This window comes from Oryzias latipes, chromosome 24 (assembly GCF_053564925.1).
Source record: "Oryzias latipes strain Hd-rR chromosome 24, Olatipes_Hd-rR_3.1".
NCBI lineage: Eukaryota > Metazoa > Chordata > Actinopteri > Beloniformes > Adrianichthyidae > Oryzias > Oryzias latipes.
The window spans coordinates 24807920-24820637 of NC_136260.1; the positions used below are offsets into that span (position 1 = coordinate 24807920).

At 45.4% G+C, this 12718-nt stretch overlaps 1 protein-coding gene across 20 annotated transcripts in view; it reads left to right on the forward strand.

Annotated features, from left to right (window-relative positions):
* enah (ENAH actin regulator) overlaps positions 1–12718 on the forward strand; it is a 47244-nt gene that overhangs the window by 14137 nt on the left and 20389 nt on the right. For all 20 annotated transcript variants that reach the window (XM_078942508.1, XM_078942514.1, XM_023953002.2 and 17 more), the window contains exons 2-4: positions 721–886; positions 2534–2711; positions 6894–6966. In XM_078942508.1, the coding sequence (XP_078798634.1) occupies positions 755–886; positions 2534–2711; positions 6894–6966 (383 nt within the window). In that variant the 5' untranslated portion in view covers positions 721–754. The remainder of the gene's footprint in view (positions 1–720; positions 887–2533; positions 2712–6893; positions 6967–12718) is intronic.

Sequence of the window (12718 nt, forward strand, 5' to 3'; positions counted from 1 at the left end):
ACGCGTGCTCTACTTCACATGTGTGGCTTCCAACACACGTGCTCTACTTCACATGTGTGGCTTCAAACACGCGTGTTCTACACCACATGTTTAGCTTCCAACACGCGTGTTCTCCTTCGCATGTGTGGCTTCTAACACACGTGTTCTACTTCACATGTGTGGCTTCCAACACGCGTGTTCTACTTCACATGTGTGGCTTCCAATACGCGTGTTCTACTTCACATGTGTGGCTTCCAACACGCGTGTTCTATTTCACATGTGTGGCTTCCAACATACGTGTTCTACTTCACATGTGTGGCTTCCAACACGCGTGCTCTACTTCACATGTGTGGCTTCCAACTCGCGTGTTCTACTTCACATGTTTGACTCCCAACACGCATGTTCTAATTCATATGGGTGACTCCCAACACGCATGTTACACTTCACATGTACATGTGAAGTGAAACTAGGCTCCAGGTGGAACCAGGAAGTGGAGCCAGAAAGTGGAGCCAGAAAGTGGAGCCAGGCCCGTCTCTCCGACTGTTTCTTCTCAGAAATGAAAACCTTGTTGATGTTTATGGGAAACGCTCTGTGCCGTGTGGTCGTCATGAACCGTTGTAAATCCAGTCAGAGACGGCTCCGTATGACCGAACCCTACAGGGTGGCGTCCATCTCTGCTGCTGGATTTTCTGGAAATGAAACGCACACCCGTGTGTCATGGCGTCCTGTCTGCTCCCGCAGTGAACAGAGCATCTGCCAGGCGCGAGCCGCTGTCATGGTGTACGACGACGCCAACAAGAAGTGGGTCCCAGCGGGCGGCTCCACCGGCTTCAGCAGGGTCCACATTTACCACCACACCGGGAACAACGCCTTCCGCGTGGTGGGGCGCAAGATTCAGGATCACCAGGTGAGTGGGCGGGGCCACACACTGTTTCTGCCACCTGTTGCACACACACTCTCACACATACACACATATGCACACTACACTTAGACAAATTTCCATCCCGCATGCAGAACAACTCGGGGGGGGGGGGGGCAATGTTTGAATTGTGTGAAACTATGTCAGTAGTTTCTATTAGTCTCCAGCCAACAACCAGCAGAATAGAGACGGACGAGTGGAAGAAGGTTCCCCCCCCCGTGGGGTACAACATAAATTGACATTTTCACAAATTTTCACGGGTGCTGTCATGACAACGAAAACCATGTTCACGCTCATCATGAATGACCACATTCATTACAATAACCATGTTCTTCATAAAAACGCGTTCATGGTAAAAAACCTGGACTGATCTTTTCATTATAAATAAACACCTTCATGGTCAAAATCTACAATCATTGTAAAAAATACGGGTTCTCTTTGGTAAAGCGTCATTGTTGAAACTGCTGGACTGTTGGCAGCTCAGCTCGGTGGCAGAATGAGCTCCTACACTGGTTCCTGGCTCCAAAGGTGAGCTTACCTGTGCAGGAAACATGACAATGAACTCTACCAGCTCACATCCGAGTTTCTCATGACCGCTTCACAGCTGAGGCGGCCTGAAAGTCGTGGAAAACAAAGTTTTCTTCATTCTATTTTATTTGAAACGTTCTCATCATTCCAGATCTAGATAATCTAGATCTTTCCAGATAGGACAGGATGTCCTAAGAATTCATTTTTAGTAAAGTATGAGAACAATCTCATCCGAATGAGTCCAGATGAATGCAGTAAAGACAGATTATTTGACCATAATTGTGATAGAAGCCTCTGTTGGATTGGGGGGGTGGGGATGGTCCCTCAAAATCCATCATTTACAGAGATTTTCCAACACAACCAGACTCTGTAATGGGGGGCTGCTGTGATTGATGGGGGTTTGAGCGTTTAAAGATCAGCTCTGACGTCATATTTGACTGTATGATCCTAAAGTTTTCATTTTGTTAAATTCAGTCACATGTGGATTCATCTCAAAGAAGCTCCGCCTCCTCTCAATGAAAGACAAATAAGAAGTGACCGGGGTCTCTGCAGGGTAACGCGACGGGCCTTTGCGTCAGAGTCGTCACGCCTCTGCGTCGTCCACGATTCCTGAAAAAGAACACCTCCCTTACATAGCTGGTATTCATCAGAGAATCTCCCCCACCTTAGAAAAGAGCCAATGGGTCCAGGGGGGCTTTTACCACTCCATCCCTCCGTAGGGAGACGTTTGTTTTTGATGAGGAAGAGGATCTTCATGAAGTCTTTTGACTTTGCGGTTGTTTCGTGGTTCCATCACAGTAAAGAGACTTTGCCCCCCCCCCCCCCCCCCCCCCCCCCCCCCCCACTGCGTGTTCGTCTATGGAAGAGTGTAACGTAGATGTCTGGTGGCTGCACGAGGGTTTATTACTCACCTAACTTGTTCCAAACACTGGAAGGTTATTAATCTGGGATGATCAAACATTGTGATCGGTCTGATTCCCTTCACTGAGATACAGACGCTGCAGACCTGATGGTTGCTCAGCAGGTGACAGACTGAGCATGTGCGAGAAAACAGCTGTTTTTGGGGGTTCAAGTTGATCTTCTTAACGTCTGCTGGACTTTCTCCAGGTGGTCATCAACTGCGCCATTCCCAAGGGGTTAAAGTACAACCAGGCCACGCAGACTTTCCACCAGTGGCGAGACGCTCGACAGGTCTACGGCCTGAACTTCGGCAGCAAGGAGGACGCCAACGTGTTCGCCAGCGCCATGATGCACGCACTGGAGGTGCTGATATCCCAGGAGGCAGGTACGGTGCTGCTTTACCACCTGATCAGGTTAACAGGTTTATGACCCCCAGGTCCTAACGGTTGAGCCTGTTGGGGGATAATGTTAGAAGTTTCTAGTCTTTTCTGAGGTTTTAACGTCAGGATCAGCTAAGCTGAGGTTTTCCCACAATCCTCAGCTGCCAGCAGAAGTTTGATCCCAGCCGTCTTCCATCCTCCCATCTCCTGCTTCTCCACCAATCCTCCTCTCCTTCTCCTCTTCTGTTTCTGTGCCGATAAATGTTGAAACAAACCAAATCAATCAGAGGATCTGAACGTCTGAGAAGTTCAGACGAGTGCTTTAAAGTCCTTTGACCCACTATGATGTGGGGGGGTCCAGTACTTCAGCATTGGATCACCTTTGATCTTGTCTGTTGTTTTTGCCGTTCAGGGTTCAGGTCTTTTTCTCCGTGCTGAAGTGTCTGTAGTGGGAAGCGTTTCCTCGGCACTGCAGAGACCACAGGTGGACTGTAAAAACGTGGGGGCGTGAATACTTTCCGTCTGAAGCAGAACATGAATCAAACTCCCTGATGCTCTGTCAGAAATTTAGAATGGAGCTAATCAATCATTACAGTACAGTCTGTGTTACTCTGTGCCCCCCTCCCCATAAAAAATAGGTTCAAGCTTCCGTGATTAAACGACTGTGAGAGAGATGCTCCCTGCAAGTGAGACACTGCACAGGTACTCCATCCTACACACCTAGATCGGTCCAGGACTGTAGATCGGTCCAGGACTGTAGATCAGGTCCAGGACTAAAGATCGGTCCAGGACTGTAGATAGGTCCAGGACTGTAGATAGGTCCAGGACTGTAGATAGGTCCAGGACTGTAGATAGGTCCAGGACTGTAGATCGGTCCAGGACTGTAGATCGGTCCAGGACTGTAGATCGGTCCAGGACTGTAGATCGGTCCAGGACTAAAGATAGGTCCAGGACTAAAGATAGGTCCAGGACTGTAGATCGGTCCAGGACTGTAGATCGGTCCAGGACTGTAGATCGGTCCAGGACTAAAGATAGGTCCAGGACTAAAGATCGGTCCAGGACTAAAGATCGGTCCAGGACTAAAGATCGGTCCAGGACTAAAGATCGGTCCAGGACTGTAGATCGGTCCAGGACTAAAGATAGGTCCAGGACTAAAGATAGGTCCAGGACTGTAGATCGGTCCAGGACTGTAGATCGGTCCAGGACTAAAGATAGGTCCAGGACTAAAGATCGGTCCAGGACTAAAGATCGGTCCAGGACTAAAGATCGGTCCAGGACTAAAGATCGGTCCAGGACTGTAGATCGGTCCAGGACTGTAGATCGGTGCAGGACAAAAGATCGGTCCAGGACAAAAGATCGGTGCAGGACTGTAGATCGGTGCAGGACAAAAGATCGGTCCAGGACGAAAGATCGGTCCAGGACTAAAGATCGGTCCAGGACTAAAGATCGGTCCAGGACTAAAGATCGGTCCAGGACTGTAGATCGGTCCAGGACTGTAGATCGGTGCAGGACAAAAGATCGGTCCAGGACAAAAGATCGGTGCAGGACTGTAGATCGGTGCAGGACAAAAGATCGGTCCAGGACTGTAGATCGGTCCAGGACTGTAGATCGGTGCAGGACAAAAGATCGGTCCAGGACAAAAGATCGGTGCAGGACTGTAGATCGGTGCAGGACAAAAGATCGGTCCAGGACTGTAGATCGGTCCACGTCTTTGAGACGGCTGCGTACAAACGGTTACGTTCTTAGATGCGTATAGGATCCTGGAACTTTTCCAGTCTGGGTTCAGGTCTACACATGGCACAGAGACCGCCCTTTTGAATTTTCTTTTTCTTATTTGATGGACAGAACAAGTTAGAGACAGAAAAAAAAGTTTTTTTTAATGATTGAGTGATTTCAAGCATTGTAGTCAAAACAATAAAGAATTCACAGATTTATCAAACTCATTACAGAAATGATGAAATGCATACATAAAAAAAAACTGAAAATGGGACTGAGAGGAGAGACTGAATGTTGGAGCTACGACAGGAAAAGGAGGAGCGTTAGAGGAGGAAGGTAGACCTGCTGTGTCCAGGAGACCAGCTGGAACTGTAGTTAGAAGCTCAGGAGATGGTCTACCTGTTTAGGTATGGAAGTGTCCAGGAGAGATGGCAGTGGAGTGTTTGACTGGGTTGTTCATCAGGATCTGGTGAGAAGATGTCTGAGGAATGGAGGAGAAGTGTGATGGTACCCATTTTATAGAAGAGTTGTGGCAATAACAGAGGACTGTCAAGTTCTCCATCCCTGACACCCCAGGTATGGTGGTGGTGGTGGTGGTGGTGGTGGGGGGGGGGGGGGGTAGAACAGAGAACAAGAGAATATGGGCAGAAAATGTTTTTCTATTTTAGTTCCAAACAGAAAAGATGGAGACATAAAAACAGTTTTCTGACTGAAGTCTTTAGTCCATGAGGAGAAGCAGCGGAGCAGGGAGGCCGGAGGAAGGAATGTGGAGAGATGTAGACAGAAAAGCAACAGGGCAGGCTCTGATGGCTCACCCCCCAGGGCCAAAGCACCCTCCAGAAACAGCCAAGTGAGCCCCCACGTGTTGCTGGGTAGATCAGAAACTATTCTGAGCGCAGGTTTCCAGGTGGTGTGACTGGTGATGGAGCATGGCTGATCTCTGGTTTCCCGTCTGCTGTTGTTGCCAAGATACCCAGAGGGTGGGGGTCAAAGTTCAGCCGGGTGGTCTCAGTGCTGGAACATCTCTGAGGAGACACCGTTCCTTTCTGTCTGACTTTAGGTTCTCCAATTTTTCTCCCGTGATTGATTCAGTTGTCAATGTCTAATAGTGCTGTATGTGATGGAGATGTCAATATCCATGCGGGAACCTCCCAAAGGGATAAATCAAGTTGTCTATCCTATCCAGTTGATGGGGGGGTTGGCGACATGTTGCTCTCTTCTCACTAATGCTGTGGAGTGGGGGGAGGGCGTTTATCATCCTAAATGGTCTCAGATACAGACTACAGAATGAAATTTTGGGGGGGGGAGTCGTCTCGGCCAATAATCCCGGGACGGCGTCATATCCTGAAGGGAGACAGGAACCCTTTTTCTGCTCAAGCTTCACGTGATTCGCCAATACGTGCTCGCGCCCACGGTTTGCCCTGAGCGGGGGCGGGGTCGTTGCACGTGCAGCAGCACATGCACTGAGCAACAACAACAAACTACAACAACACAAAAACGTAAAGTAAATGAGTGACAGCGGGACAAGAAGAAAAATCCAGAACCATTTGACTTTTATAACACAAAGGAAGATTCTGCAGGAAAATAATTGAACCTTTAGGCTCCACAACCGACCTGAGAACTCGGAGAACCTTTCTAAAGGCCAACCTTTGTTGTGAATTTTAATTTGTATTTTGTGTTGTGGCTGCAGTTTTTTGTGTTGCTTCACAAGAAACTAAGAATCTATAGAGTTAAAGGTTGAATTGTAAATAATACCAACTGCATAATACTAGTAACTAGCTGATTCTGTTTTTTTCATTTATTTTGTTTTAAATGGAAGGAATAAATAGAAACATATAAACAGACTTACATAAAGAAAAAGATCAAAAAGAGCCGGTTCTTTTTAGTGAACCGATCCAAAGGAGCCTGATCTCTAAGAACAGCCAGAATTCTCATCATTACAACCAATGAGAACAACGACAAAAAAAATAAAGGTTGAACCGTTTTGTAGCTTTCTGCTAATATGCCTACAATGGAACTCAATTCAAGATAAACTACATTACCCAGAAGCCATCAGTGTTCCTAGGCATGGTTTCCCGCTTGACTCCAAAGTGCAGCCATCCTATATCGATGGAGAATTACAACCTGCGACGAGTCCGATGACAGAAAAATGACACCCAGCAAAGAGTCGGGATGAAAGACTCACCTGTTCGGTTATGGAATAAAAACATTCCTGAGAGTTGAGTGTGAGGATGATGATGCAACGTCAAATGCAGCTTGTAATTACAGATAAGATTCTAACTTGCCCAACAAATTAAAACCCAAAAGCTTTTCATTAAAATAACATTGAATGTTTTACACAATGACTAAAACAAGAGCTGTGGGCGGAGTTCTGCTGCTTGCTAGAGGCGGTCTAAACTATTGTTCTGTGAGCAGAAGCACATGAGGATGAACTGCTAACCGGACATTTCTGTAACTGTCACCCTCTACAGGCCCTGCCCAGCCCAGACAGAACCCCCCCATGCAGAACGGTCCCACACAAGAGGAGCTAGACCTGCAGAAGAGGTGAGAGGCTCCGCCCCCTTTGGGGGCATCTTATTCACCAGGACAAAAAACAAACACATCCGTAGCACTCTGCCTTGGTGATGAGTCCAGACTTAACATGTGCAGGACCTTCTCCATATAAGGGCATGCTTCCTGCCAGGCTTTGATCAGACCAGCAGAGAGACCCCCCCCCCCACACACACACACACACAGATACACACCCTTTGAATGAAGAATGAGGGCAGAACTGTAGCCTGTTCCTGATTGGTTGGATGTTTACAAGTGTTTGGCCAGCTCAGTACAATCCACTCTGGGAAGCTGCTTTAGAACGCCAAACATGGCGTCCGTGACTCTGGCGGGGATCCGATGACCTCCAGTTTGGTGGAACTGCGTCTCACGGAGATCCGCCTGTTCACCGCAGTTTATTCAACCAAAGCTTGATGACGGTTCTAATCCAGATGAATCCAATAAATTTTTAATTTCCAATCCACTTTATTAGTGGGGGGGGGGTTGATGTACCGTAACTCTTCAACCGCTCATGAGATCAGTGTGATCAGCTTATTCAGAGGTGGAGAACACGGCCATAATGCAACGCTTCCTGTTTGACAACCTAAAACCGCTTTTCTTTGCATCAGAATCTTCTGGACTTAAAGTAATCACATTACCTGTTGAAGAGTGATGGGAGGTAGACGTGTAGCTAAAGCTCAGGTGTTAAAGTTTTTATAGCAGAGCGCTATTTAACTTTAGACCGGGGGCCAATTGTGGTGAAAAAAATGGATAAACAGAAAAGGTTTTTTATAACTTTAATAACTAAGTGTCATTTATACAGTTAACCAGAACCTCCAGATGTTTCCAGAGGTTTCTGTCCAGATCTTCTACTCGTCAGTAATCGTGTCATTTGACAGACTTAGTTCCTCAGACTTTCTCTTTCTCTCTGGACAAACAGTGTCAGCTCCTTTCAGCAGACGTTCCTTTACAAACTCCCCGTCACTGACGGTCTTCCTACGCCGGGCCGCTTCCAGAACCTTCAGAACCACAGCGTAGGTGTCCAGCTTCACTGGATGGAGTCGTTTCTGTCAACATCTGCTGTGCAGCAGCCTCCTTGTAGCTGTTGGAGCTCATTGTTGTCTCAACGGGAAATGTGTGTTTAGGATTTGGGACATAGTGACGCTTTATAATGAATTCAATAATAATTAGAGAACCTTACACTAGATAAGATCCATTCAGATCAGCAGCATAGAGAACGTTACACTAGATAAGATCCATTCAGATCAGCAGCATAGAGAACGTTACACTAGATAAGATCCATTCAGATCAGCAGCATAGAGAACGTTACACTAGATAAGATCCATTCAGATCAGCAGCATAGATAAAGTTACACCAGAAAAGATCCATTCAGATCAGCAGCATAGAGAACTTTACACCAGATAAGATCCATTCAGATCAGCAGCATAGAGAACTTTACACCAGATAAGATCCATTCAGACCAGCAGCATAGATAAAGTTACACCAGATAAGATCCATTCAGATCAGCAGCATAGAGAACTTTACACCAGATAAGATCCATTCAGATCAGCAGCATAGAGAACGTTACACTAGATAAGATCCATTCAGATCAGCAGCATAGAGAACGTTACACTAGATAAGATCCATTCAGATCAGCAGCATAGAGAACGTTACACTAGATAAGATCCATTCAGATCAGCAGCATAGATAAAGTTACACCAGAAAAGATCCATTCAGATCAGCAGCATAGAGAACTTTACACCAGATAAGATCCATTCAGATCAGCAGCATAGAGAACTTTACACCAGATAAGATCCATTCAGATCAGCAGCATAGAGAACTTTACACCAGATAAGATCCATTCAGATCAGCAGCATAGAGAACGTTACACTAGATAAGATCCATTCAGATCAGCAGCATAGAGAACGTTACACTAGATAAGATCCATTCAGATCAGCAGCATAGAGAACGTTATACTAGATAAGATCCATTCAGATCAGCAGCATAGAGAACGTTACACTAGATAAGATCCACTCAGATCAGCAGCATAGATAAAGTTACACCAGAAAAGATCCATTCAGATCAGCAGCATAGAGAACTTTACACCAGATAAGATCCATTCAGATCAGCAGCATAGAGAACTTTACACCAGATAAGATCCATTCAGATCAGCAGCATAGAGAACTTTACACCAGATAAGATCCATTCAGATCAGCAGCATAGAGAACGTTACACTAGATAAGATCCATTCAGATCAGCAGCATAGAGAACGTTACACTAGATAAGATCCATTCAGATCAGCAGCATAGAGAACGTTACACTAGATAAGATCCATTCAGATCAGCAGCATAGATAAAGTTACACCAGAAAAGATCCATTCAGATCAGCAGCATAGAGAACTTTACACCAGATAAGATCCATTCAGATCAGCAGCATAGAGAACTTTACACCAGATAAGATCCATTCAGACCAGCAGCATAGATAAAGTTACACCAGATAAGATCCATTCAGATCAGCAGCATAGAGAACTTTACACCAGATAAGATCCATTCAGATCAGCAGCATAGAGAACGTTACACTAGATAAGATCCATTCAGATCAGCAGCATAGAGAACGTTACACTAGATAAGATCCATTCAGATCAGCAGCATAGAGAACGTTACACTAGATAAGATCCATTCAGATCAGCAGCATAGATAAAGTTACACCAGAAAAGATCCATTCAGATCAGCAGCATAGAGAACTTTACACCAGATAAGATCCATTCAGATCAGCAGCATAGAGAACTTTACACCAGATAAGATCCATTCAGACCAGCAGCATAGATAAAGTTACACCAGATAAGATCCATTCAGATCAGCAGCATAGAGAACTTTACACCAGATAAGATCCATTCAGATCAGCAGCATAGAGAACGTTACACTAGATAAGATCCATTCAGATCAGCAGCATAGAGAACGTTACACTAGATAAGATCCATTCAGATCAGCAGCATAGAGAACGTTACACTAGATAAGATCCATTCAGATCAGCAGCATAGATAAAGTTACACCAGAAAAGATCCATTCAGATCAGCAGCATAGAGAACTTTACACCAGATAAGATCCATTCAGATCAGCAGCATAGAGAACTTTACACCAGATAAGATCCATTCAGATCAGCAGCATAGAGAACTTTACACCAGATAAGATCCATTCAGATCAGCAGCATAGAGAACGTTACACTAGATAAGATCCATTCAGATCAGCAGCATAGAGAACGTTACACTAGATAAGATCCATTCAGATCAGCAGCATAGAGAACTTTACACCAAAGTGAGCCATTATTAAAGAAAAGATTGAAAGTTTCCCTAAAGAAACCCAAAGATTCTTAAAACCCGATGTTCTGAGCTGCACCTCAGATGGGGGGGAGGGTGTCAGAGAGTTTTGGCTTGGTGAGGTCATATTGGAAGATCTCCTGCATTAAAGGTTGGACTTCATTGCCTGCCCCCCCCCCTCCTCACCACGAGCTGCATTTTTTAGCTGTGAGTCAGGTTCTAAATCTGGCCCGGCTGGTATCGGATCTGTCTCGTGTTCCTGCAGCTCTGGAGAGTTCAGCCCCCCCCCACACACACTTTTCTCCCCGTTTTGCTTCTCTTCCTTCACTTACTCCCCCCCCCCCCCCCCCCCCATTGTTCTATATATAACGTTGTATGGCAGACGGTAGATCAGTTGCTGCGGTCACCAGGGGGGGGGGAGGGGTATGCTTCCTGGTTCTTTCAGTTTGGGGGGGGGGGGGTCCAGATTTTATTCACGGTTTGATTTTTCTTGACTTTAGGCACCGATAATGTTTCACGTTTGATTTTTGTGGAACTTTTCAAGAAATGTTGTTTGTTTGAAGATTTTCAGCCACTAAATCAGGAATAAACCAAAAATGATGCAAAGAAAAACAGCAATCTTTAAAATTCTTAAAAACAAAGATAAACAACACCAAACAAGTGAATCCTTTCTTTAAAATAAAAGTATTTTATGTCAAATTTAGAACAAAGTTGTTCCTTGTGATTTCTACAGAGATACTCACTTTGTTGCTTTGTTGTTAAATCTTCATCAACTTTTACATTCAGCAGTAAAACAAATGCCAGAGCAGGAATGTTCATGCAGGGTTATGGTCCACCCACGCTTAGCAACGGTTTCCCTGGCAACTCTCGTCAAGAGATGCAGCCCGGTTGGTGCAGCAGGTGTCTCACATGTTTCTCTGGAAGCAGAGAAGAAGTCTTGGACAGTCATGGACAGTCTTGAACAGTCATGGACAGTCATGAACAGTCTTGAACAGTCATGGACAGTCTTGGACAGTCTTGAATAGTCTTGAACAGTCTTGGACAGTCATGAACAGTCTTGAACAGTCTTGAACAGTCTTGAACAGTCTTGAACAGTCTTGGACAGTCTTGGACAGTCTTGAACAGTCTTGGACAGTCATGGACAGTCATGGACAGTCATGAACAGTCTTGAACAGTCTTGGACAGTCTTGGACAGTCTTGAACAGTCTTGAACAGTCTTGGACAGTCTTGAACAGTCTTGAACAGTCTTGGACAGTCATGAACAGTCTTGAACAGTCTTGAACAGTCTTGGACAGTCTTGGACAGTCTTGGACAGTCATGGACAGTCATGGACAGTCTTGGACAGTCTTGGACAGTCTTGAACAGTCTTGAACAGTCTTGAACAGTCATGGACAGTCTTGAACAGTCTTGAACAGTCTTGAACAGTCTTGGACAGTCATGAACAGTCTTGAACAGTCTTGGACAGTCATGAACAGTCTTGAACAGTCTTGAACAGTCTTGAACAGTCTTGGACAGTCATGAACAGTCTTGAACAGTCTTGAACAGTCTTGGACAGTCATGGACAGTCTTGGACAGTCTTGGACAGTCTTGGACAGTCTTGAACAGTCTTGAACAGTCTTGAACAGTCATGGACAGTCTTGAACAGTCTTGAACAGTCTTGAACAGTCTTGGACAGTCATGAACAGTCTTGAACAGTCTTGAACAGTCTTGAACAGTCTTGGACAGTCTTGAACAGTCTTGGACAGTCATGAACAGTCTTGAACAGTCTTGAACAGTCTTGGACAGTCTTGGACAGTCTTGGACAGTCTTGGACAGTCTTGAACAGTCTTGAACAGTCTTGGACAGTCATGAACAGTCTTGAACAGTCTTGAACAGTCTTGGACAGTCTTGGACAGTCTTGGACAGTCATGGACAGTCATGGACAGTCATGGACAGTCTTGGACAGTCTTGGACAGTCTTGGACAGTCTTGAACAGTCTTGAACAGTCTTGAACAGTCATGGACAGTCTTGAACAGTCTTGAACAGTCTTGAACAGTCTTGGACAGTCTTGAACAGTCTTGAACAGTCTTGAACAGTCTTGGACAGTCATGAACAGTCTTGAACAGTCTTGAACAGTCTTGAACAGTCTTGAACAGTCTTGGACAGTCATGAACAGTCTTGAACAGTCTTGAACAGTCTTGAACAGTCTTGGACAGTCTTGAACAGTCTTGAACAGTCTTGAACAGTCATGGACAGTCTTGAACAGTCTTGAACAGTCTTGAACAGTCTTGGACAGTCATGAACAGTCTTGAACAGTCTTGAACAGTCTTGAACAGTCTTGGACAGTCTTGAACAGTCTTGAACAGTCTTGGACAGTCATGAACAGTCTTGAACAGTCTTGAACAGTCTTGGACAGTCTTGGACAGTCTTGGACAGTCATGGACAGTCATGGACAGTCTTGGACAGTCTTGG